Raw genomic sequence first — 25087 nt, 5'->3', positions numbered from 1 at the left:
CGCCTATAAAATTCGATTCTACCTTCTTCTCATAATGAATTCCCCCAATCCCATAATTCTCAGGGGATTCTCCATCACGAGATAAACAAGGTAGATTTTCATAGATAACCAAAAAAATGCTCGTTTTCTGATTTCTTTGCTTCCGTGGAAGTTTTGCTTGTCCATAAGCTTCATTCTCCTTCAAAGATCAACAGGATATGTCCATCTAAAGAGAGTACTTTGTCTTTGATTAGAATGTTACAACGTGTTAACTAAATAAATAATTTGTTACGTCAGTATACAGTTCTACGGTTGCATTGAAATGATAAGCCATAAATAGCCTTACAATAATGTATTCCAATGCTGAAATTCACAGTCCCTGCTTGTGATCTAGGTCAGTGCTTCTATAAGAGAGTTTATCTAATAAAACCTTATACCAATGTGGGAATAAGAGGCCAAGAATTTATGATGTGTAAGGAATGTATAATGACACAGTGTGTCAGAATAACTTACCTACTGCTGTTTTTAATGGTACTATGGGTGTTGCATAACACACAATATATAACAAACTGGTTGAAATAGGCCTATTAAAATCAATTGTCAGTGCCCATTGTACATCAGATAAAGACCGACTATGAAGTAAAATTGTTCAATCCTTTATTGAGTTTGTGTAATATGTGGCATATCAGTAAACTATCAATGAAAGTTCGCACTGTGTGATCTATATTTGCAGTCTCCAATGACCTATGTACATATCAATGTTTCAAATAGTACAAAAACAATTATAAATTTTGATGTTTTTTTTTCTTTTCAGAGGAATTATTATAACTACTGATATTTGACTGAACAATGCGATTTGACTTTTAGCATTCATTAGAACAGAAAGTTTGAAATACAAGTCAACATGGAGGGCAATGAAGATTTAGTGAAAACTGTACCACTATCATCAGTTTGTAAGATAGATACTATCAGCAAAGAAGATAAACCAACAGAAGAACCAGCATCTAATAAACCTATTCCACAAGAACATAATCAACTTACTAGCTTACTGTCTCAAATACCTAAAAAAGCTCAAAGAGATTGTTGATGCAGTGTGATTTGATATTAACATGTGTAGATGTCACTGATGATTATATAGCATTAGGTACTAATATTGGACTGGTATTTCTTTATAACAGAATCAAACAAACTATGGAAAGACTTAAAACTGATGTAAGTTATTCTAATTTAATGCCCTTGTGTTGCAAATTGTAAATAGCTAGATAGGCTAATCATTTACTTGTTGAATGCTTTGAACATTAGCAGGTGCTCTTTTGACCAATTTACCCGTATAATTTAGATTGTTAACTCAAGTGATAGAATGTTTTTATGTTTTTATTGCTTTACACTTCTGATTTGAAATTGCGAGTCCATGATATATGATGTTATAGCCAAAGTTGTCTGTTGGAAAACAAAACTGCCCTTGGTGCTGCAGTACTTGACCGCAAAATCTAAAATTGTTATGTGATTATTATGTAGCATTACTCATTTACAAATTAGTTTTGACGTTATTCTTGCTTGACTAGAATATATAGTAAGCTATGAGTACTTTTCAAGGCAGTCGGACGAAACCTTTTCTTTATATTTTCAGTCTACAATGGATGTTATTACCTGTGTAAAGTTACATCATGGTTTAGATTATCAATTAGCTATGGGTCTATCATCTGGTTATATTATAATCTATCTACTACCTTCTAAAGCATTAGATAAAAATAAAACAGTACGTACTACTGTATACTTTTGTCAGTGATAGATCTTGATTTCATTATCCATGACACTTTTCATAATGAAGATATGATGTACAGCTCTACTCCAATCAAATAGAAAACTTGCTGTAAAAGTTTGAACTCTTTTCATAACAGTAATATCAGGAATGTCAATAATATCCCCAAGGAGTCTAGGTTTCCAAAGTATGTTATTGTTGAATAGCAGGAGAATCGACCATTGGATTGATTTCTTAAACGAGTTATGGATAATTAGAATCAAATTCTTATCAGCAGATAAAGCGAATATTTACACAATTATACTCCTTTTCATGTAAAATGCTGCTGTAATAAATATGATAGTTTGATTATTATTATAGTTACAGAAGGTTGATATTAAAGATGTACATCTAGTAGGTATAACATATATTGAATGGAGTACTAATGGTATGAAACTATTCTCCGGTGATAAAAATGGAAGAGTTTTTGTGACTAATGTTGATTTCTATACTGTAAGTGATTATTTTAGTATATAAGTCTTTCATTGTATGCTACAGTAGTTTAATGAGCAAGATACCTTGAGCACTATAATGTGAAATTTCTTACATTGGAGACAACACAGTCCATTTCATTCAGATCTTTCAACTTGAAAAAACTCTCATAAATTGATCAATTTGTTTTTCTTGATTTAATATAGAAAATGTTGAAATGCTGTGATATAACCCAAGAATAACCTTAGTCCTAGAGCACAAAGCACTGCCAGAGACATCCAAACTGTATGATTCTACAATCTCTGATAGATCATCATCGCAGAATTAATCTGAGACCAGGGCTCATTTTGCCTCATTAGAATTAAACTATTGTATTTTAGAGTGAGTTTAAGTCTGAAATATTATTAGATGAAGATAAATCAGATAGTGAAATAATTCAGATAAATTATGATCATAAAGCTGTATTGATATCTACTAAATATAGAAGTCAAGTTGTTAGAACAGATCTGGAACATTCTAAACCAGTACAAATTGGTGTGCAGGACAGGAAAATGTGAGTAAAATAGAAGTTTGTAGAAAATTGAGTAAAAAGAGTAAATGACAACATCAACCATGTAATCCAAAAATTTTGAGTAAATGGCCATAAGCACATGTTGTTTTAAAAACTATTCGAAGTTGTCTCAGACCATGAGAACAAATACCACTTGTCAAACTTCAGTAGGGTTAGGGTTAGATGAAATAGGTCAGTTGTTTAATGATCGTATAGCAATATGTGTTAGGTTCTGTTTTGATATTTATATAGTTTCACTACATATGAAATTATGAAAGTGGTTTAAAATGTTATCTTGTAGAACTGGTAATTTTGGAGCTTGTTTTATACCTGAGATGTGTAAACCAAGTGATGCTAAACTCTATGCCTGCCGTCCTGGTAGTCGTGTATGGTTAGCTAATATAGGTGGAACTGTTCTTAATACCTTTATATTTAAAGATGTTCTGTCAGACACCAATCCTATCATTCCAATTAAAACACTAGAGAAGAATAAGAATGCTGATACTAGATTTGGGAGAGTGTATATGTATCAGGACAATGAGATATTAACATATAATAATAACACAATGTTCATTATTGAACCATCTACTAGCCAAATAATAGGTGTTCAAGATAAAATAGGTGAAATAATTGATTTAGCTGTCAATCGTGATGAGATATTTGTTTTAAGAAAAAACACTGAGTTGGCATTAATAAGATTAGCTTATAAACCAGAAGAAATGAAGCGTAAGTTATATTTTGTAATATGATATGTCTGTGTTTTTCCTCGGAAACTGTGAAAAGAAACCTGAAATTTAAAGCAAGTGTTTGACAATTCATTGTTAACAGCTAATGAACTTTTCATATGAGGAAGTATAAACTCAAGTAATGGTTATTTCAGATTTCTGTTTAGAGAAAAGTAATATTAGATATTTTGATGTGTAACAGTTGGTCAAGGAACTAATTAAGCCTGTCTGTTTTCTGTTTCAGATACAGTCAATTTACCCCTGACTCATCCAACACCTAGTCCCAAAGATGCAAGTCCTTCTCACACTCCAGCTACAGCCAGTTTCACTAAACTCAATGAAAGTGCTAAAGGTTTTTTCCAAAAGAATGTCTTTGATAAATTCAAGCATTTAGATTTCAAACATGGTTCTCGAAACTTACCAGAAGAAAGCTCAGTGAAATCATTAATTGATGGTGAAGAAGGTCAAGTCGTTTCTCCTGATTTACCACCAGTAGTTCAACTTAAAACACCTGATTTAACAGGTCTTCAGATCTTTCCTGACAGAGAAGCTTCACCTTCACCAGAAAAAATTCCATCTAATACTTCATCCCCCACTAAAATGCCTTCAACCATACAATCTCCAGAACAAGTCAAGCTACAAGTATCAACAGAAGATCGTTCTAGACCAGTAACACCAGTCTTTATTAATGAAAATCTATCTAATCTAGATAGTCAGATATCTCAATCCAGTTCAGCTTCTAGTTCCTCTCAACGCTTAGTTGATAATGATATTGTGTTTAGTCATAAAGTTAAAAAAAAGAAGAAAAGAGGAAAAGCAGGTAGGTTATATAAGATACACGACATGTAATTTCTCAAATTAAAGAGGTAGTTTGTCTAGATGATGATATTCCGATTTGATTCTTTTTTGCTTAGGAATTTTTCATTGTGCTAACCTTTGATAAATGCGGTTGTTCCTTGAAAAGCCTTGCAATGTTTCTGGTATTCTCATTTGAAAAATGGCTTTCACTGATGCAATGGCTGCTGCCTTCTTTAAACTGTACAGTGTAAACTCCAATTTAAAGAAATGGTTATATGCTCAAACATATAATTGATAGTAGTTCAACAAAAATGAATCTGTAATTTTATTCCTTTAAAAATAGTGGAATGTGATAGAGTGTTCATGCATGTCTTTAAATTATTTTCCAGAAAAATTGAAAGAAAGAGATGATGATTCTGATGAAAAAGTCTCCATAAAATCAACAGAGAGTATGACTAATTTATCATCTTTAGACAGTGAACAGAAGACCTCCTTTTCTAGCTTAGTCAATGATGGCTCACCAACCAGTGATAAGGGATTAAATGCATTAAGTCGAGCTGATGACATTTTAAAACGTTCTTTAGCAATTCTAAAAACTGATGAACCATCCATTGACACTATTAATTTGGAGAAAAACAAAGTGGAGAAATCCGATCCAAAAACAAATTCTACACCGGCTGCTAATGCGACTGAAAAAAGAGTAGAAAAAAATGCAGAAAAAACTGAAGTGAAATTGGATCAGTTCAAAGTGAATAAAAAAGACAATGCCATTGTGGCATCAGAACCAAGTAAAGTTCAGGAATCTAAACCATCAACAAGTAAAACTCAACATCCAAATGAAAATAAACCAGAAGAGAAGGCTCCTGTCCTAAGTCCTTCAGTGAAAGATGCAACCACCAGAGACAGCACCTCTGATTATTCTGATGATATTTACTCAATTTATAAAAATCCTTATTCTGATTCTAGTTTTAGTTCTGTATCTAGTCCTCAAACCTCCATTTTGTCTCCTGAAACTGAGGCTTACCTGTCACAACCATCTGCCTCTAAACTAGAACCCAGGAGATTAGAATCTGTGGAAGGGAAAATGGATTTAACTGTGAATATATTTGATGAAGTGTCTACAGGAGCTAATACCTACAGTTTGTGTGTATCAGAAACTCATATTTGGTTCACTGATAAATCAGAAAATATTTACTATAGTAGTGTTTTAGGTCCTAAAATTGTTTGGCGTAAGGCTGCCGGTACAGCAAGCCAAGTTGCTGTGTCATCTAAAGGACATATTGTGTGGAGGTTACATAAGAACGTGGCATTTGCAGGTACAAAACTGACATCTAAGAGACCTGAAGGTTTGAAATGGGTAGAAGCTGTAAGAGATGTAGCCTATGTAGCTGTGGATGATTTCACTGCATGGTAAGTGAAAAATGAACATCTTACTGAGAGTTTCAAATAGACCATTCAGTTGTTGCTCATATGATTTCAATTGATTAAATTTTTAAACCAAATCACAGTAGATTGTCTTATTAGTCGAAAATCTATGAATAGAAAAGTATTTCTTTTTAGAGATCAGGTAAACATTTTTCGTGTAGTTTTCACCAATAACATCGTTAGACTGACAACAATCTAACATTCTACACTTTGTTTTTTGTGCTAGATTGTATAGGAACCATACGCAGATTTATTTCTGAAACAGTCATAAAGATAGCTGGAATTGAGCTATTATATTTTTATTAGCAAACATTTACATACTTCTATATATCATGAAAACAGGTATGAAATTAACGCATTAGAAAATCTATTTATAATATTTCAGGTATATTAAAGTTGATGGTAATATAATGTTTCAGAAAGGATTAAGTAAAGATAGACCATGTTTTAAGTCTATACCTATACCATGTGAATATAATATCAAACAGATAGCATGTTATAATGGTGTAGTGTGGGCTATTACTAATGATATGAAGTTAATCTATAGACAAGGTATTACAGTAGATTGTAAAGAAGGAACATCTTGGGAATTTGTTGATTGGTATGTACCTTGTCGATTCCTTATTTAGTCTTAGCAGTATTTCTGTTCTTCTTATCTTATTTTCTGGCTAGATAGTTTTCAAACCTTGCCTTCATTTTAAACTTATATTTCTGTAATGTATATGGTTAACACTGCTCATCTACAGGATTTGTCGAAACTTTCAGAAATGTGAACATCACTTTCTTTCCCATAAAATATGATATTCTTTGTTAATCCTAATGAGTTATTGTTATTATTGTGTAGCGGTGTAGATTCGTTATTATTTGGTCATGTTATATTAGAGAAGAATAATGGCTGGGCAGTAGATGTATTAGGTGGTATATGGTTTGTATCAGAGGTTACTAAAGACAATCCTATGGGTAATTGTAAATGGTACCAGGTAGGTTTTCTTTTTTTTTGCGTCAGAATAACAATCATAACAATAATTGTCTTACAATGGCATATATGATACATAGAGCAACATTTCATAAGGAAAATATAGGTAGGCATCTTTTTGGTGTATAAGGTATAACACCTAGAGAGAGCTCAAATTAAAACCCTGTATTAAATCTAAGGATGCTGAATAGTGTTAATGCTGTAGCTCTGTTTTCTGATATAAATAGTATGACGAAACCCCAATTGTTAAACCTAGTGATCCTTAATATTTAAAATGCTAAAGCCTATCCCTATTTAGTTTTCAACTAATTTTCACTATACTCAGTGTTAATTTTTCGTTTTACGAACTTAATGCCAAAGTGAGGGATGTAATACACTTTCTTTTGAATTTTATAGGTACCAACTAATGAATATTTCCTTCAAGAATCTACAACATTAGATAATTTGAAATCATTAGCTAGTAAATTAGATCCTCAGAAATTAAGTTATTTAATCAGTTCAAATCGTGGTGGATTAATAGCAGTGAATAAATCTGGCGTCTGGGTTTGTCCTGAATATAAAAATATTCTTCACGTTTGTCGAGGCAATATACAAGGTATTTATATTTGTGTCTAGATTGTGAAGCTAAATAATTTACTGCAATATTACGAATACAGTGCACAAGAATGTATAATGCACATCCCTCCTTACTGCTTAGTGAATCGAAAAAACTCTCAATCACTACATAAGACATTGGCATAATAACCTAACAATACTGTTTAATGAAAGCACCGGCCTTAGGTTACAGAGCAATATATAAGCTTATTAATTATGTAAAAATGAGTTAGTCATTTTTATGACTATAGTTGGAAAGAGACAAAGACACACACATACACACCGATGGTTAGTTTAATTGTCAAGGATGAATCTAAACATTTAAATGATGAGTGACAAGATTCATTGGGGTGTTTCATGTTATTTTGTAGGTTTTAGATGGAGTGAATGTCCTCCAATAGGAATGGCTACATCAACAGCCTGGAAACATGTTTGTGCTAATCTCTTGGATATAGAATGGGGTAAGTCTTATCATAATCTGGCAGGAATTAAAGTTACGTTAGCAGTATGAGATTAACTATGATAAGATGTTAACTGTCTGTTATCATGGGCATAGTCTTGTATATTAAAACAATGAGATCAAAATTGCAGTAAGTAGTATATACCCAGATCACGTTAAGCCCGTAGCCAGACTTGATTAAATTTTTCCGGAGTGGCAATGGAGTATGGTGTTTGGTTACAATAATGAAATTTATCTGTCGTCAGAATTATTTTGCATGGAGCAATCCACCCCCCCCCCCCCCCCCTGAATCACAAAGCAAGAAATATAGTTTAATATGCTTTCAAGGCTAGTTTTGTTAGTTAGAAAATTATTATATGCTAAAGAGCAATGAATAGCAGATACCATTGTTTTGATCTACTGTCTTGTATATAAATCTCAAAGCATTACTGATACTGTGTTTTTTAAACCAGGTCTAGTATGGGCACAACAACCAAATGGTGATATGTATACATTTCCACCAACTACTAGAAGTGCTAGTATGGTAGCTTTATCACCAATGATGATATGTTTAACTGGTTGTAAAGATACTGTTTGGGGTTTAACTGTGGAAGGGCAAGTGGTAGCTAGATGTGGTATGGGCAGATATTGTCCACAAGGTTCAAATTGGATGACATTAAATTTATCTCAGTTAGGTCAGTTTTTTTCCAATTTCTTAATAGGGTTGAAATTTAGAGAGATCCTTATTGAATAAACTGATTGTAAAATCTATTTTAGTGACTGACCAGTGACTAGCAGAAATTAGTTTTGTGAAATTGGTGCATGATACCATGATACAAATGAGTGTTCACATTGATTTTGATGATATTTCAGGTGATGCTCATCTGATCCATATAAGTTGTAATAATCAGTATATATGGGCAGTAGATGCTAGTGGAATGGTATATCAGAGAATAGGTTCTAAGGCACCAACAAATCAAGAACTAAGTCCTGTATGGTTACCATTAGATTCATTCAGTGGTATTGTGTTTAATCATATAGCTGTTGGTTTCAATGATTGGATGGTAAGAATTTTTTATTTTCTTTTTTTGAAGATAATTTGAAAAAAAAATTCCTCTTTATCCCATTGAACTAAAGCTTTAAAGCCACAAACTTGATATAATTGGAAAACCTAATGCTAACCAGGCAACACTTTCGATCTGGTATTTCAAAGCTAATAGATCATAACCAAAGTCATGTCCTCATGTTATTTGCCATATGACTAAAAAAATACATTGTTTTTCAGGTGTGGGCAACTGATAGTAAAAAGATGGTTTATGTTAGATTGGGTATTACTGAGAATTTACCTATTGGTAAAGAGTGGCGTCAAGCACCAGGTATGATATGTTTTCATGTTCTTAAAGGCTTTAAGAAAAGAACTATATTCTATATACATTCCTTAATATCTTACATTTTAACTAAGCTAATCAGTAATAGTGTTCACAGCTCATCGTCAAAATTTCTGCTTTCAAATGCATGTAAGAACAGAATTATCTATGCTTGAAATTAAAAATAATGACTCTTTCTTGATACTACACCATATAAAGAAAAGACATATATAGAAAAAGAAAGTGAAATTTCTAGTGAAAAAGTGGATTTTGCAATTTTTGTGCAGTTCTCGCTTCTGAAGACTATTTACATGACTATTTAAGACTTGTTTCACATTTCTGGTATTGTGAAAAGAGGGGAAATCCTCATCAGTTTGATGGAACACAAGATTTGACTGTGTGGTTTGATGTATGAAAGAAGATATATTAATGATAAACTATTTTGTAGGTATACATGCTGTTAAACTGTCTATCAGTAAAACTGGTGTGTGGGCATTAAACCAACAGAATGAAATATTCTATAGATATGGTATAACAGAGAGAAATGTTCTAGGTGATTATTGGAAAAAAGTTCCTGGTCTCTGTACTTGTATATCAGGTAAGTTGTATCACTCTCAGACTGAGGGTTTCTGAAGAGAGGAAGCCTTCTTATTGGCATGTATTTTGTTATCAGAATAGCTGGTGTGGAATGAAGATATTATCATACTCTGTTGATACAAATACTTTATCTGTAATGTTTTATATAAAAAAATTCAAAATGCTTTGATGTATACTTGAATTTTGGGGGAATAGATGAAATAGTTTATTAGATATTACATACATTGTATTTGAGGAAATTATTTGGAAAATTATACAAGGTCTATTTCATACATTATCATATAATATTTTTGTATATTACAGTATCACCTAATGATGAACTATGGGGAGTCAATAACAATGGTAGTTTATTACAGTGTCATTCCAAATTTTTACAGAGACAGGAAAAAGTAGATGAGATTGTATTAAGAACACTGAGTGTTGGAAGTGATGAGGGTGAATGGGAACTTGTTTAATTTCATTTAAGACTCATTGCATTATCTGTACTTTGCTTCTTCCATTATTACTGGTATTTATTTTAAGTGTCATATAAAGATATGCAAGGCAGGAAATTTGCTAAAATTTTGTCTGATACAATACGTACGAGTGAAATGATTTCTGGGCTGTGAAAAATTGTAAATGTTAAAATCACATACAATGCTGTTAATATGAGTAGATTTATAAACTAGGTCTGACTTACAGCAGAGGTCAAAATAAATCAGAATTGTGACATGTAATTTGCTGTAATGGTGAAAGATTATTTCTGCCTCAAATGCTATCTTTGGAAGAATATTTAATCTGTAGTATGGGTTAAAAGTCTATTATGTCAAACATAACATAGAATTAGGCTTACATTGGTTTTCAGAATCAACTATTGTCTGTCTTCAGTATAAATATAGATGTATTGATATATCCATGTACTATAACTGTGTTGTCCATCATGAATACAATATTTGTAGATGATAGTCAATATATTAGACAATCATTTTTGTGACCATGTCTGGTTGTGGTGAAAACACATGATTATTATATTCCATTGTAGATGTATGCCTTTTTTCATTTCAACTCAAAACTGTTTTTGTTTTCTACCTTAAGTTGAGTAAACATGTAATAGATAATCCAATCAAAATAAGATAAGTAAATTCTGATAAAATAGGTTAGGTCAGCTTTGTCTTTCTAGGTTTGTGAAAATTTATCAGTTATGTTTAAAAGTAGTGCTCGAAGAAAATCAGGCGTTAATAGCAGGGGGCAAGACTGACTCAATCGGGGAATCAAGGCTGATTTCAAAATACAGCAGCTCTGTTGAGGCATCTTGTTGCAAGCCTCTCATGGTGTGTCTGAGAGGGTTCTCCCAAGAAAAATTTCAACCCCCACTGGCTCAGCCACTGTCAATATTGTAGCTAGTAAATACTTTTAAACTGTAAATTATGGAGTGGAAAAATCTTAATAATGCCTAATGTGACCATATCCATAATAAGAAAATAAGAGCAAGAGCAATTACAGTTTTTGATAATACACATCTGATCAAATTCAGAGCATCTGGACCCAGTTTCTCAAAAATTTACACTTATGGGGAAGAAAAACATTATTTTTGACGTTATCAAATCGTTAATTTTATTTATGCGCGTACGTTAATCTACGATATTTTGAGAAACAGAGCCCTGTACTTTGTAATGGTAAAAATTAATGTTATATAATATTTAACATATGGTTATGGAGCTTTGTTAATGTTGTGCCTATGCTTTTGCCAGTTACTGTATTTTGTTTGTGTTTATGTAAATCACAATGTGCTTTAGATATTGTTGTTTATTGTATATACAAAATGTTATTTTCTGTGATAAATTTATTCATTTTTCCAGCTTCTTTCCCAATTTTTGACAAATTCAATTTCTTGTTTTATTCTGTTATAAATAATTCAAATATAATATAATTGAAATAAAAATATAATTAACATTATTTAATGGTACCGGTAGAAATGGCATTTTATTTGATTTAATTAATTTATTTGTAATTCATCAGTGCTGTTACATGGTTGAACCAAAATGACTTATATTATCTCCTAGAATTATTTACATACCTTTTGAAATGAAATTCAAAACAGATAGTTTATCCATTTATTTCATAAAAGAAAAACTGTTTTAAATTTTTATTCCAATAAATTGAACTGTTAATTTACAGAGAAACAATGCATGTAAGGTCTAAAAAATTGTTTAGTGCTAATTTGATATGATATTGAACCAAATCATGATTATGCTGCCATTATTTCTTTCTAATATATTTTGTTATTGTGATTTCAATTTGTTATTCAATAAACTAAATTTTTAACATTTCCTGTCACTTTGCATTTGCTTTTGTACTTTTTTAAACACCCAAGGGTAGAAAATTTCATAAAATACAGGCCTTTAAGATTTTCCAAAGGCATTTTGTAATGTATAGTTTATAGTCCTGCTTTCTCTTTCCTAACTTATCAGTGAAAACTGTCAATTTGCCTTGTAGCTCAGAATACATTTTTTTTTCATCATATGCAGCATTTGCTGATAAAAAATCTGCTGTTGTTTGCAGTTTGGAAAAAACTTTTATGGAGTAATTTCCCTTGATCAGAAAAGGGAGGTAATAACTGAAATTTCACTTCAAAAGTCCTTCTGCAAAGTTGAAATACACTAGGTGATTAGGCCTAAAATTTTAATATCGTAAGTGATCGTGACTGTTTGATATTGTTTATCTTACCAAAGCGGAGGGTCCTTCATAAGACGAATTTGACGGGTAGCCGATCCTTTCCCAAATTTTTTGTAACTCACAACATAGAACTGTGCATGGGTCTAGGCTACAGTTCTTAGACCAAAACATCTGCCATTACCTAAATTCAAGTCGCTGAAAACTATTGGACAGATGTCAGCTGGTTTACAGACAGAAATAATAAGCCCTGTTAAATGGGGACATTCCACATCTCCGCAAGTACTGGGGTTTTAAACCTCTTCAAATAGTTTGGATCTGCAATACCCAGGTATATTTGGAAAGATGAATATTTTTGTAGTTCAGTCATACCATCACTGTCTCCCTACCTACACCATTTATGTCATGTCCCTGGTTCCATCAAAGTTTTTTTTGGCGAAACATCTAACATTGGCCATTTAAATCTGCAAGTGCAGCGAAAAGTGTAAAAGTCAGAGAGTCATGTGAAACTAACAAAACAGTTCTATGCATGCAAGAAGAATAAGAATGAAGATTAAGGGAAGGGTGAAAAGATGGCTTCAGACCACTGTTTCATGTCCAACTCCTACCACAGAGTTATATAATAAATCTGACTAGACTACCTGACAGTCAAAAAAACCCAATGACCTGTTGTCTATAATCTATTTGATATTAGACTGTTCAACAGAGGGCTCAAACTATTAGGCTCTATATAGGACTTTTTCTTTATTTTTGTTAAGAAAATTGAAATATCAGCTTCAAAATAGTACTGCTAGTCTGTATTTGTGTTGATAAATATATAAACATTGTGAATTTCAGTTGAAAATTGGAAAATCTTGACAATCACTAGATTTGGTTTTGTAGGCTACTTACATCAAATTACAACAAAATCATCTTATCTGATTTGGTGTACTGTAGTCGGTGAACTAAATTAAATAAGTAATTGATCTTTATGAATTAAGTAAGTATTCTGTGAAATGTACAATAATCTCTGAGGAAATTGACCCTAGTTTACCAAACGGTTATTGCTATTTTGCCAATTACAGTACCTATATGAGGTGTTGTAACCTCTAAGCTAATCTTTAGGTAATCTTTGACCCTTAAAAAACTCTATATAAAGAATAACCTGTGTAATATAAGTTGAAATAGTCATTATGTTGACAGCCATCATGGAGGTATACAAAAAAGAAAATTACATTGTTTTGATTGAAATTCAGTGCATTTCAAAGTTTTAGATTCAAATTGTTTGAAAGGGATACAATTTTTATTATGTCCAGCTGCTGGGACCCTTTTGGCAACCCTGAGTATCTGCCTATAAGACACTGGATCACAGTAAACATTAAAAAACACCATTATAGTGGTAACATTTGATTTATTGTAGATTAACTAGATTTTCATTATGAAAGGAGACTGAAATTGAGTACTTTGCTTAGAAAGATTGAAAATATTCTAAGTGGATTAATTAAAACCATTTGTGTGTAAGTTTTTAAGTTGTAATTATTGAGTCTTTTTTTAATGTATTAATTTCAGTCAATAAGCTTAAAAAAAGCAATATGGAGGAAGATGAGACTAATGTGATAGATGTAGGTGAGGTACAGTTTTTAGGTAATGAAGATACAGAATCAGAGGAAGAAACAACAGATATGCATTATCCTAGAATACCAGAAAGATGTGGCCATATATCTCAATGTATTGGAATGAATGTTTTAGTTTGTGGTGGATATCAGGTAAATGATTCATACGTTTTTGAGATCTGACAGGAATGTAGTTGTCTAAATCTCTTTTCCAGCTGATAAAGCTAAATTTTAGCTGCAATCTTCAGATTTTAATTTTTAAAATCTTCAACATCATTTTTTCTAGATTTTCATCAAAAACAGCTGATTATTATTATTGGTGTTTTTAATCACTTCTGTTGATTAGAATCAGAATAAAACTATGAATTGATATTATATTTAAGGATGACAGTGTAGAGAAGTATTTATCACCATGTGATATTTGGGTTTATAATTTAGAATTAGAAACATGGTAAGTGATTAATAGATTATATGTGTTGAATTGCTGTAGGGTTTTTCCAGAAACCTTGACCAATATGAGTCAATTTACATCTCTGAATGGACTGTGATAATTTTGATAACAAAAACTGTCTGTTTTTGTCCAGCTGCTTGTGGCCACATTGCCATGTGAACTAAAAAGCTGATGCTATTCAGATAAATGGAATTTATATTAAGCTTATCTTTAGGTGAAATAACGTTAACAATATTATGGTATACACGTACTACTCTTTAGTTTTATTGTACACCCCCTTTCAACAATTTACATTGTCATCATCAAGTAATTGTGTCCATTTCTTAATGTCCCAACCCCCCCAAACCCCCCCTCAAATGTCAGATTTTTGTTTATATTGTTTACTATAGGAAATTACATAAAAGTAGAGGAGAGGTACCAAATGGTATGTCGGGAAGCTGTAGTTGTGTTTATGATGAATTTTTATATGTGATAGCAGGACATTCTTATGAAGGAAATGTGAATACTGTACATAAACTTAATTTAAAAACTTTGACATGGTCTAAACTAACAGTGTTGGGTGAAGCCTTAAGTCCTAGAGACAAAGCTACATGCTGGTGTTATGATAATAAGTAAGTAAGCTTATTGTGTATAAACTCATAATAACAAGTAACTGCATTTCGTTTATTACGTTAACTATCATTAATTTGATTATTGGTCAGTGGAGCATTCTAACTTGAGAAAAAGCAACATTGACAAGGACAGCTTTGAGTTTTGTGTTTGCAACAGCTGCAACCTTTAGATAATCTAAAGAATTAGTATATTCGTTCTTTCAGAATATATGTTTTTGGTGGATTTGGTGTTCCATTAAATCATTATATTCACGACCATGGTAATTTTGAATTTGATCCAACTTTACAGATGGTATGTTTTATAATTAATAATAATTATGATATGGACTTATGTAATGTGACACTGAGGAGTTGTCCATTTGTTTTTTGACACACTGTCTACATGGGTATTTTATTGTAATTTTTTATTAAGATTTCTTATAATTAGCAATTTCACAAAGATAGTAATTCACAGTTCGTACATTGTTTGTTATTTGTTTAAATGTTTCTATCTTTAAAATTGTCAATATCAGTATTATAAATGTGAATTTATCAATCAATATGTTTTCTATGTTCTTGAATAATAGCGTGATAGAGGATCATTACATAACCGAGGTTGGAATAATCAAGTGGTTGTATTTGACATTAAAGATGAAACTTGGTCAAACCCAAAGTGCAAGGTATGTGTCAATTTTCCATTAAGGTGCAAAATCTGAGTTTGTACTTTAAATATAAATAGCTAAAAATGGCTGAAATATAGATGTTGACAGGAGCCTTGACAGGATGTGATTTCTTAACAAGAATGCTCTTGAATTGTTGATTCCATTATTTAATTTACTAGGGTGTTTTACCTCAGCCTAGAGCTGCCCATGCTACAGCTAGAATAGGTGATAATGTTTATTTATTTGGTGGAAGATATCTATATGATAGATTGAATGATCTTCATTGTTTAAATTTGAAGACTCTAACTTGGAGTGGAGAGTAAGTATAATAATATCAATTGATTCAAGGTATTTGTTCTTTTCAACTATATAAATAGGAAACATACCTACCTAAGCAATGATGACAAGAAATTGATTATTGTTGAACAAAGTGACAGGCAAATATCACACTCCAAAGTATGCTTTTCAAGTAACGCAACTTATTGCTTTTAATAAAAACGTTTTTATCTGCCTTACACTACAAACTTCATTTTTATTCGCCCACAATTGCTTGTAAACACTCTAGAAGGCACAATTCTTGACTGATTTTGACTAAACTGGGTATGATTGTTTGTAATCACCCAAGGATGAACCCAAATGAAAATCCAAATTTGTTATCATCCAAATCAGAAAAATCTAAAAATATTTAGCATGAGCACTGCCCTTCAATTTTTAGCCTGTAAACACTCTAGAAGATTGAATTATTGACAGATTTTGACGAAATTGGTGTGAATGTTTGTTATTAACCAAGGATGAACCCTATAGAAAATCAGAAAAAAATTTAGTATGAGTTAGTGCCCTTGTTCTTAGAAACGCTTTCAAGTTTTGGCCTGTAAACACTCTAGAAGGCCCAATTCTTGATAGATTTGGATGAAACTAGTTATTATAGAAGTGTTTGACTGAAGGTTGAATATTTTCTACTGATAATTCTTTCTGTACTGCTAAATATTTTTATTTAAAAGCAAAGCTGCCAGTGAGCATTTATTACCTTGCCTGGCAAGCTATTTTAACAATATTAAAGATGCCCTGAGTGTTAGAAATTTGTGATAATCATAAATTTTTATCTCAAGAAATTTTGAAAAAAGGGGATGTTCATTGAAAGGTGAAATCCCTTTGTCAATTGTATAAAGGCCTATTTGTTATATAACTATAAATGTATTTTGTGATTTTAAAATGTATTATATATATAGATATTTAGATTGTTTTATAAAATTTCTTATTCTCTAGGTTAAATATAAGTTCTAACATACCAGTTGGAAGATCATGGCATACATTAACTTCCGTATCAGAAAAACTTTTGTTTCTGTACGGTGGTTATACCCAAAATCAAGTGCCTTTAAGTAAGTTATTAACACTACACCATGTTTTATGTGAGTCAGGATTCTGATTGACCATCTTAAAATGGTTGGTTTGATGCTTTCAAATAGTTTAGCTCTCTCACAGATAGATGTCAGTATTTTAAAATAACTTTCATCTTCCTACCAAAAGATAGACATATGTAAAATTTTCTACGAAATATTTCTATGAGCATGTGAAACAGACAAGGTTACATAATAACACAAACAAGTAAAGGAGGGCCCCAACAGATTAGTTCTGCAGTATTTGTTCACCAGATAATTTTTGTTGGAAATTATTTCTCTAAAATGAGAAATTTAAGCAAACATAATATGATGTTCTACTCGAGATAGGAAGAGTTAAATTAGTAAATCTGTCATGAAACAGCAAGCAAAGCATCTGATATTGAAATATCAATATTAATATGAAAAAGCTTACATTAATTTTGGTTAATTCTAGGTGATGCATGGGTTTTGGATGTGATAAGTTTACAATGGACACAATTAAATGTTCCTATCAATAGACCGAGGTTATGGCACAGTGCTTGTGTATCACAAGAAGAAGATATTGTTATATTTGGTGGCTGTGCCAGTAATATATTAGATCAAAGACAAATGACTGTAAGTGTATTATTCACACCTGAATATGGTGTTTCATTTCTGGAGGAAAGTGGATTCAATATTATAGAGACTACAGTTTTTATCTTATTTTAATAAAATATGGGGTGGTTATTTAAAATGATGAGATCTTGGTCTTAATTAAAATTGACAATTTTTTCGATGAACGTTTTTTGAGTTATTGCCCTTGACTTAATAAAAATGGTCTAAAATTTGTTTTTGAAGAGTATAGACACTACAGTTTTCGTCTGATTTTTATGTAATTTGGTATGATCACCTATTACAGTTAGATCTTGGTAAAGAATGAATTTGTTAAATTTTCGATGAACAGAATTTGAAATGAAATGAAATGAATGGAGTTTTAAGTCCTACTCTTCTGCTCCTTGTTGGCTAATGAAGTCGGGCAACGCCATGCAGGGTGCCATGAGGGAAATTTTGCCAGGACAGCGGCATTAGTCTGCTCTTTTTCGATTTCCAACTGTCGAGGGATCTTTAACGTGCACAGCCTGTAGCACACGAGGCCTCGGTTTATTGTCCCATCCGAACGACTAGACGCTTTTTCCATGTCAGCCCCTCTTACCTGCATCACTGACAGGGGGAAACCGGGTTGAAAAATCCGAAGGTATTATCTCGACCTATGCCGGGATTGAACCCTGGACCTTCAGGTTAGCAAGCAAGCGTCTAACTCACTGAGCCACCGCGGCTCCCTGAACAGAATTTGAGTTATTGCCCTTAACTTTGGTGGCATGTAAAGGCGACAGTTTATGTCAGAATTTTATGAAATTTTGTGTGTTTGATTAAATCAAAGACATACAAATTAGATTTTTGGTATGATTTGATTGATTGGCGACTGCCCTTTGATATACTGAAAATTTATCAGGGAAGTGGGTGTATCTTGATAGGCAATCACTTGTTATAATATGGTAGAAAGGTCACAAACATAGAATTCTATAAAGAGTGATATATAAGATTTTCTTCTAATTATAACTCCATGGTCACAAAGAAATCTTATAACTGATACTTGACTTTTTCTTTACTTAGGCACATACCAATGATATTATATGTTTTCGAGTCAGTCCTAAATCACTTCAAAGGTAAGGCAACAGTAGGAGGTTTTGAAATAATTTTTTTTGAATATTTAAATTCCTTTGATCCTAGTTTAGAAGAAGAATGTCTAGTAAAGATCAGTTGATTAAGTTAACTCTCAATACATATTTGCACATATGTGCATATTAATTTTACATTATTTTCAGATACATTTTGCAAAGATAATTATAACCAGTGATAGGAATTAGGATCAAGACATCAAGACAAAATTTAACATGGCTGATTAAGTAACAGTTTATTTTTAATGAATATTGTCCATATTTTAGGTTGTGTTTTGAAGCTGTATTTTCCATGAAGGATAAAACCCAATCGTCATGGGAGTTCTTGCCATATAATATTAGAAATATGTTAAATGATAAACTGAATATCAGTCAGATGAATAACCTCAATAGAAAGAAAAGAGTGAGGACAACATCATCCTCGTCTGCAATCAGTCGGAATACAACATGTACCATATCTTGATGGTTATTCTGTAATATTTTAACTGTGTGGATGATTAGAAGATGTTGTGACAGACTGACTAAGAAGGGCAGCATTATGGTGAAATAAATGGCAGAATCACCAAATGTTGCGAATTCTGTTTTGATTGTGCTTAAATCTACTAATTGGTGATGGTGGCAAGAATTCTCAGAAAAAATCTGTTGATGCTTATTGATATGAATTATTGAAACACATTTTCTAAATTTTTGATGTGTATTGGGGACACTGATAGCATCAATTTGCACCATTCCAATTTTCAATCAGACATCTATGTTTCCTGCAATTTTACAAAAAAAAGTGTTCGCTGATGTCACTAAACACAAAATAAGGCCCTACACGATTAGTGAAATCATCGAACACTTAGTTTTTGTGAAATTGAGGGAGCCATAGACATGTGATTGAAAATGGAACGGTGAAAATTGATGCTATCTGTATCCCCAGTACACATGAAAAATTTAGAAAACCTCTTTAATCACTTTAAGAGATTTTCTTTCAAATGCATTTTATATGCCAAAATATGTCCTTTAATGGAATTTATCACGTTTTGTAGCCTTGGTTTGTGTTTAAGGGATTGTTATAGCTTCTATTTAAATTTCCTGTATGATATATTTTGGCAAGTACAATGTAATACCTTAATGTGGCTACAACCTAAGGACTATACCACTGTCAATTCAAACTGAAGGCTTGCTATACTGGCAGTGGTGCTTATAATTTCCCAATGTGGGAATCGAGGGACAGTATGACATCCAGGCCCAGCTTCGAAAAAGTATGATTCTATATGCTAACAGATTTCATTGATCAACCAGTATGTATGTGTAGCATATGCAGTCTTCCTGTTTTTCACTTAAGGAATTATGCAATAAATCCGCTGAAAAGTCATTGAATTGTAATGTAGACAAACTGGAGAAAATTAACCCCCCCCCCCAAAAAAAAAAACATTACTAAATGGAATTAAAAACTATATTTGAATCACATACAAGATATATTACAATTGGAAGGAACAACAAGACAAATTTGAGGTAGAAATCTCTTATAGAAATCTTTTATAGACATCTTGTCCAGATCTGTAGTTGAAGTGTATTTTGAGATTACAATTTCCCCCCCCCCCCCCCAAAAAAAAAAAACATTACTAAATGGAATTAAAAACTATATTTGAATCACATACAAGATATATTACAATTGGAAGGAACAACAAGACAAATTTGAGGTAGAAATCTCTTATAGAAATCTTTTATAGACATCTTGTCCAGATCTGTAGTTGAAGTGTATTTTGAGATTACAATTTCAGCGCAGATCTCAATTCAGAAATAAAGACCTCGTTGTCTAGTAAGATATATGGTAGTACATAGATTTTATCTTTTATTTTAACTCTATAAGGCCTCTGGTAAACTTCTGCTTTTTTGTAAAACATTTTCATTATTAAAAATGTCATAAATTATACCTATAATTTGTTTCTTAAGTATGCTAGTTATACTTGAGCCAACAGGGTTAATTAAAAAAGTTTTCACAAATTTCAGCAATAAACATTTTTGACTTAAAAAAAGCAAAATGGGTCTTTAATATAAAGTTGGACAAATTTTCATAAAAAATACAAAAGAATTAATTATATGGAGTTTTAACTTTTCAACACTTCATATAAATAGATACGGCACATTGAAACAAATATAAGTTGAGATAATAACATTATATAATATAGATGTTTGTCACAAAATAAACATTGAAATAAATAAAGTTTTCTAACTTTCCTTTTGTCAAAGACTGTCTAACTTTAGTGGGGCCAATGAGAATAAGACAAGGTTATCCCCGAGGATTTTCAACTTGCTACTCGTAAGTAAGGCAGTCTGTTAATTATGATAATACATGTAAAATATGCTCTGAACATGCAATAGAAATGATAAAGTACTTGTTCAAATTAATTTTTTGATATTACTGACTGGTGTAATTAGGAAAACATAATTTTTTTTATTTCATAGTCCTTTTAAGACTTATTAAGAAAATAAAAAGAAAAAGGCTTAAAGATAATTATCAAGGTTGAGTTATTATGCCATTTATCCCATTTAAGTCTATACCACACTATCATAACACATTTTTGTAATCAAAAATTTGTAAACAAAAACTGGAATAAAATGTCTCATATCAAGGTGTTTTCAATGATATATATATTTATTTTGGTATAGTAGGATAATATACAAGACCATTTTTTGGACAATCTTCAAGGTGAAGGTCATTCCCAATGTCTTCTTTAAAAGATTTAAAAAACAAAGTCCTAGGTCTTAGCTTCAAACAGTCAAACATTTGAAATTGTTTGGAGTAACACACTTCAATCTGATCTAAATAGAATTCATGTTTCTTACTTCTGTAACATCCTATAATTGGAGTAATGCCATTCAGCTTTGTTTTTAAATCATTTAATAGTTTACGAACATCTAATGTTTTATTATCATCTGGGTGATAATTCAACTGATCAAGTATATGAGTTAAACTGATCTGTTTATAGAGAGTCAATCCTTGCAAAAAATACAAATATTCGTTTGCAGTTTTGCTGACATTTAAGGCACATGTTCCATGTTTCATCCATTCATGTTTCCAAAAGTCATCTGGTGAAGTATCTTTAAATAAATTAGGCCAATACATTTTCAGATCATTAATTAATGGTGAAATAGCATCATGGTGAAATTTGGCAGATTTGTTACAATTAGCAGGTTGGTCTTCACTTGCTCCTTTACAAGATGGCCACAATCCATGAACAGTCCATGCAGTTTCATTCAATACCTTATTACAAGTATGGCCTAAATCTGCACCTTGTATACAAACTGTGGCAGGCCAAGCTTGAGTAAATGTAAAATATGAAAAATTTCCATGATTATGATGTTTGCTTTGATGTAAACTTTTTGTGATTACTCCTCTTAGTTCTACCACTGACACACCAAAATAAATCAACATAAACAAAAAACACGGTGTAAATAAGGTAACCATTATTCAATTTACTTAATGCACTCAAAGTCCCTATTCGAATTCGATATATTTAAAACACCGAATGTCTCTTTTCACCTCCCAAACGTCCAAAAGTGTAGAAGTTTATGTCAAAAAGAATGAACTTTGATTGCGTTGTTGACATTATTTTGTACGCTATCATGTGACGTATTGACGTCACTTCTGGTTTCAGGTCAAGGTCGTCACGTGACCATCAATTCTCTACGATCGCTACAATCTAATAATGCAATGATTGTAGATGAAATAATGATTTCTTTTCTGGACTGAATTATTGCTTAATGTGACTGGTAAACAAGTAAGTGTATTTCATGATCAACTGTTCCGTTTTCCGGCACTTTATTCTTTATCTATTCGTGCAATTGATAAAAGATCAAATCAAAAGCTAAACAAAATACCCAAACAAATTTTGGCCTAAGCTTGGTGGGGTACATGTTATGACAGTCTTCAGCCCAGGAGGAAGTTCTTGCTCTTCATTGCTTAAAGGATTCACTTATATTTGCTCATTTGACATGGTCTTGCTTGAAGGAAAACAATAAAATAGATTATGGCAAATTGGAGTTTATATTGTAAAGTAGGCTATGTAGGCCTAATTTACTGCTTAATATCGGTGTACAGAAATGCATTTTGCAAATGCAAGAGACTCTCAAATTTAAGCTATCTGTAGCCAAAATTTTTCAATTATTTAACCATGTTTTTGACTTGGATGTTATACATTTAACAGTGAGATCATGAATGATTGGTCAGATTATGAGTATTGATCTTTATTAGGCCTAAATGAAGATCAAGGTGTTTATGTTTTACATAAGAGTAATTCATAGTAATCCACTATTTATTATGGTGTTAGTTAAAGACAGCTTTGAAGAGACTTTCCTTCATGAATAAAATTTATCATATTTTATATATAAGCATACTCTTTAGGAAAGAGAATAACACAAAAGTACATAAAATTTAGTAAAATAAGGTCAGAACTATAAGAATATAAGCCAAGGGGATTTTGGGTTCTGGTCAGAAATGTGTTAGAGTTTTACAAATTTCACTGGGGAGGAACCCCAGACCCCATGCTTGCCGTTTCATGCCTTCAGACACTGAGATGGTCACAACTAGTTTGCAAACTGGACTTCAAGTTTTCAATAATTTGCCATGGTCACAGTGACGGGCTTTGCCTTCCCCATCCTGAAAAAAGCACCAAGTCACTTTGGGCGACAGGGGTAGGATGAGTATGAAATTAATTGAGGAAGTTTGTTCTGGTAATACATGCATTAAGACAATGATTTGAGGTGTGGTTTAAGAACATATGGTTATATTATTCAATGTGGTTTATGTTTCAATTCCATGATTCATCTTCCTATTTCAACATTTACATCCTTTCAATCTGCCTTTTAACTTTCAATCATTATTAAGTATGTAAGAAAAAACTTTCTTTAAAGTTGAGTTAAGATTTTATGTGATTTTATTTCAACAATTTATGCATACCAAACTTGATTTTTACATCATTATAATAATGTTTGTTTTCACTGGATTTTCAGGCCTATGAATTACCTTACTGGAAAACTTTTAAAACTTGTATAAGATTCTCACATATAAAGGAATTGAGATAATTTGGTTATGTTGGGTTGTGCTTTTAATGATGATGTTTAAACCTGTGTTGGTCCACTGTGTTTTTAGATATGACGTATGATTTAGAACTATACACTATTGAATAATAAAAGTATTAATATTTTAGTTTCCTCTTTCCATCATTCAAATTAGTTCAGGATTATTTTTATCCACAAACTGTAAGTAATGTAATGAGTGGAAGATTTGTAAATAATTAATTATTTAATTTATTAGTTATTTATCGATGATATCTGAAAAATGTTTTGTTGATAACTCGTATTATAGAAAGTTTGTTTAAAGTGTTAAATTAAAGGTCAAAATCGTTTAACGACACCTTGTTAATTAAACAAGTAAGTGATTTTATTTCCACAATTTATACATACCAAGCTTGATTTTTACATCAGTTTCAAGCTTTCTAAATGTGAAAAAGAAATTGAATTTTGTCTCTGTAATTTCATTTTAAATACATTTTTCTTCTTATCACCAAACAAAACAATGTTATATCCAGACATAAAGCTGAAGATAAGCTTATTCTACATTATCATAAGATGATTTAGATTTCTCTATTTCATAGCTCAACTTGTATAATAATAGAAATAGGCTCAGCATCACCTCAAATAGATAGTTGTAATTTTATTTCATAATGTTTATTTTAGTAATGTTTGCTTAATGTTGTAAGTACATGAACTGCCCTGCAGAGTTTTTGTCGGGGATGAATAATAAGACTTCAACCTTATGATTTAGGATCACTTACATTGTTCAAGTAGACCAACATGTTTTCAGTTGTAAAATCATGTACTGCCTAATGTCTTTAATCTAAGCTAGGCAGTAAGAATGATAGCATAATTTATACATCTACATAGAGATTAATCCTGCTGTGTGCCATAGAAAACATGCTTCTTTGCTTAATCTGATATTAAATGATTTGTGTCTAATTCATCTTTGATACATGTTAAAAAAATAAACATGTGTTGTGCTCTAGATTTATAGACATAGATGAAATAGTTTGAATATTTTAATGTGTAATTTGAGATGGGACGTGTGAAACACATGTTAGATGTAATTTTTTGTCTATTCACCTATTTAATAGGCATACATTCAAGGTTTACACATGCTTCTGAAATAGCAATATGTTATAATAATATTTTTCATATATATTTAACTAATTTAATTGAAGGCCAAATGAGCTAATTATCCTCATTATTACAAATTTCTCTGTTTTGATAACAGGTATCCTATTTACAATATATATGTTCAACCAGTTTCAACACATGGGAATAAAATTTAGC

At 31.6% G+C, this 25087-nt stretch overlaps 3 protein-coding genes across 3 annotated transcripts; 2 read left to right on the top strand and 1 right to left on the bottom strand.

The window, feature by feature from the left end:
* Window positions 1-75: 75 nt before the first annotated feature.
* LOTGIDRAFT_233953 (hypothetical protein) lies at window positions 76-10138 on the top strand (the record flags this gene model as incomplete). Its single annotated transcript, XM_009060985.1, has 17 exons — window positions 76-90; window positions 794-1191; window positions 1610-1738; window positions 2102-2233; window positions 2593-2765; window positions 3064-3488; window positions 3732-4307; window positions 4675-5695; window positions 6096-6311; window positions 6555-6690; window positions 7083-7281; window positions 7652-7741; window positions 8193-8414; window positions 8593-8783; window positions 9005-9095; window positions 9535-9684; window positions 9987-10138. Exons 2-17 carry the CDS (start codon window positions 1066-1068, stop codon window positions 10136-10138), a joined length of 4029 nt encoding a protein of 1342 aa, XP_009059233.1. The 5' UTR covers window positions 76-90; window positions 794-1065.
* Window positions 10139-13996: 3858 nt separating this feature from the next.
* LOTGIDRAFT_218243 (hypothetical protein) lies at window positions 13997-19288 on the top strand (the record flags this gene model as incomplete). The annotated part of the gene is made up of 10 exons (XM_009060984.1): window positions 13997-14095; window positions 14329-14378; window positions 14768-14989; window positions 15194-15281; window positions 15556-15648; window positions 15810-15949; window positions 16897-17009; window positions 17464-17624; window positions 18663-18715; window positions 18995-19288. The coding sequence occupies 10 exons, from the start codon at window positions 13997-13999 to the stop codon at window positions 19188-19190; spliced, it is 1215 nt and encodes a 404-aa protein (XP_009059232.1). The 3' UTR covers window positions 19191-19288.
* A 2083-nt stretch (window positions 19289-21371) lies between these two features.
* LOTGIDRAFT_124009 (hypothetical protein) lies at window positions 21372-22151 on the bottom strand (the record flags this gene model as incomplete). The annotated part of the gene is made up of 1 exon (XM_009060983.1): window positions 21372-22151. The coding sequence occupies one exon, from the start codon at window positions 22149-22151 to the stop codon at window positions 21372-21374; it is 780 nt and encodes a 259-aa protein (XP_009059231.1).
* Between the last annotated feature and the right edge of the window lie 2936 nt (window positions 22152-25087).

The sequence above is a fragment of the Lottia gigantea genome (assembly GCF_000327385.1).
Source record: "Lottia gigantea unplaced genomic scaffold LOTGIsca_45, whole genome shotgun sequence".
Lineage (NCBI taxonomy): Eukaryota > Metazoa > Mollusca > Gastropoda > Lottiidae > Lottia > Lottia gigantea.
This window is presented reverse-complemented; position numbering and strand designations above follow the sequence as displayed.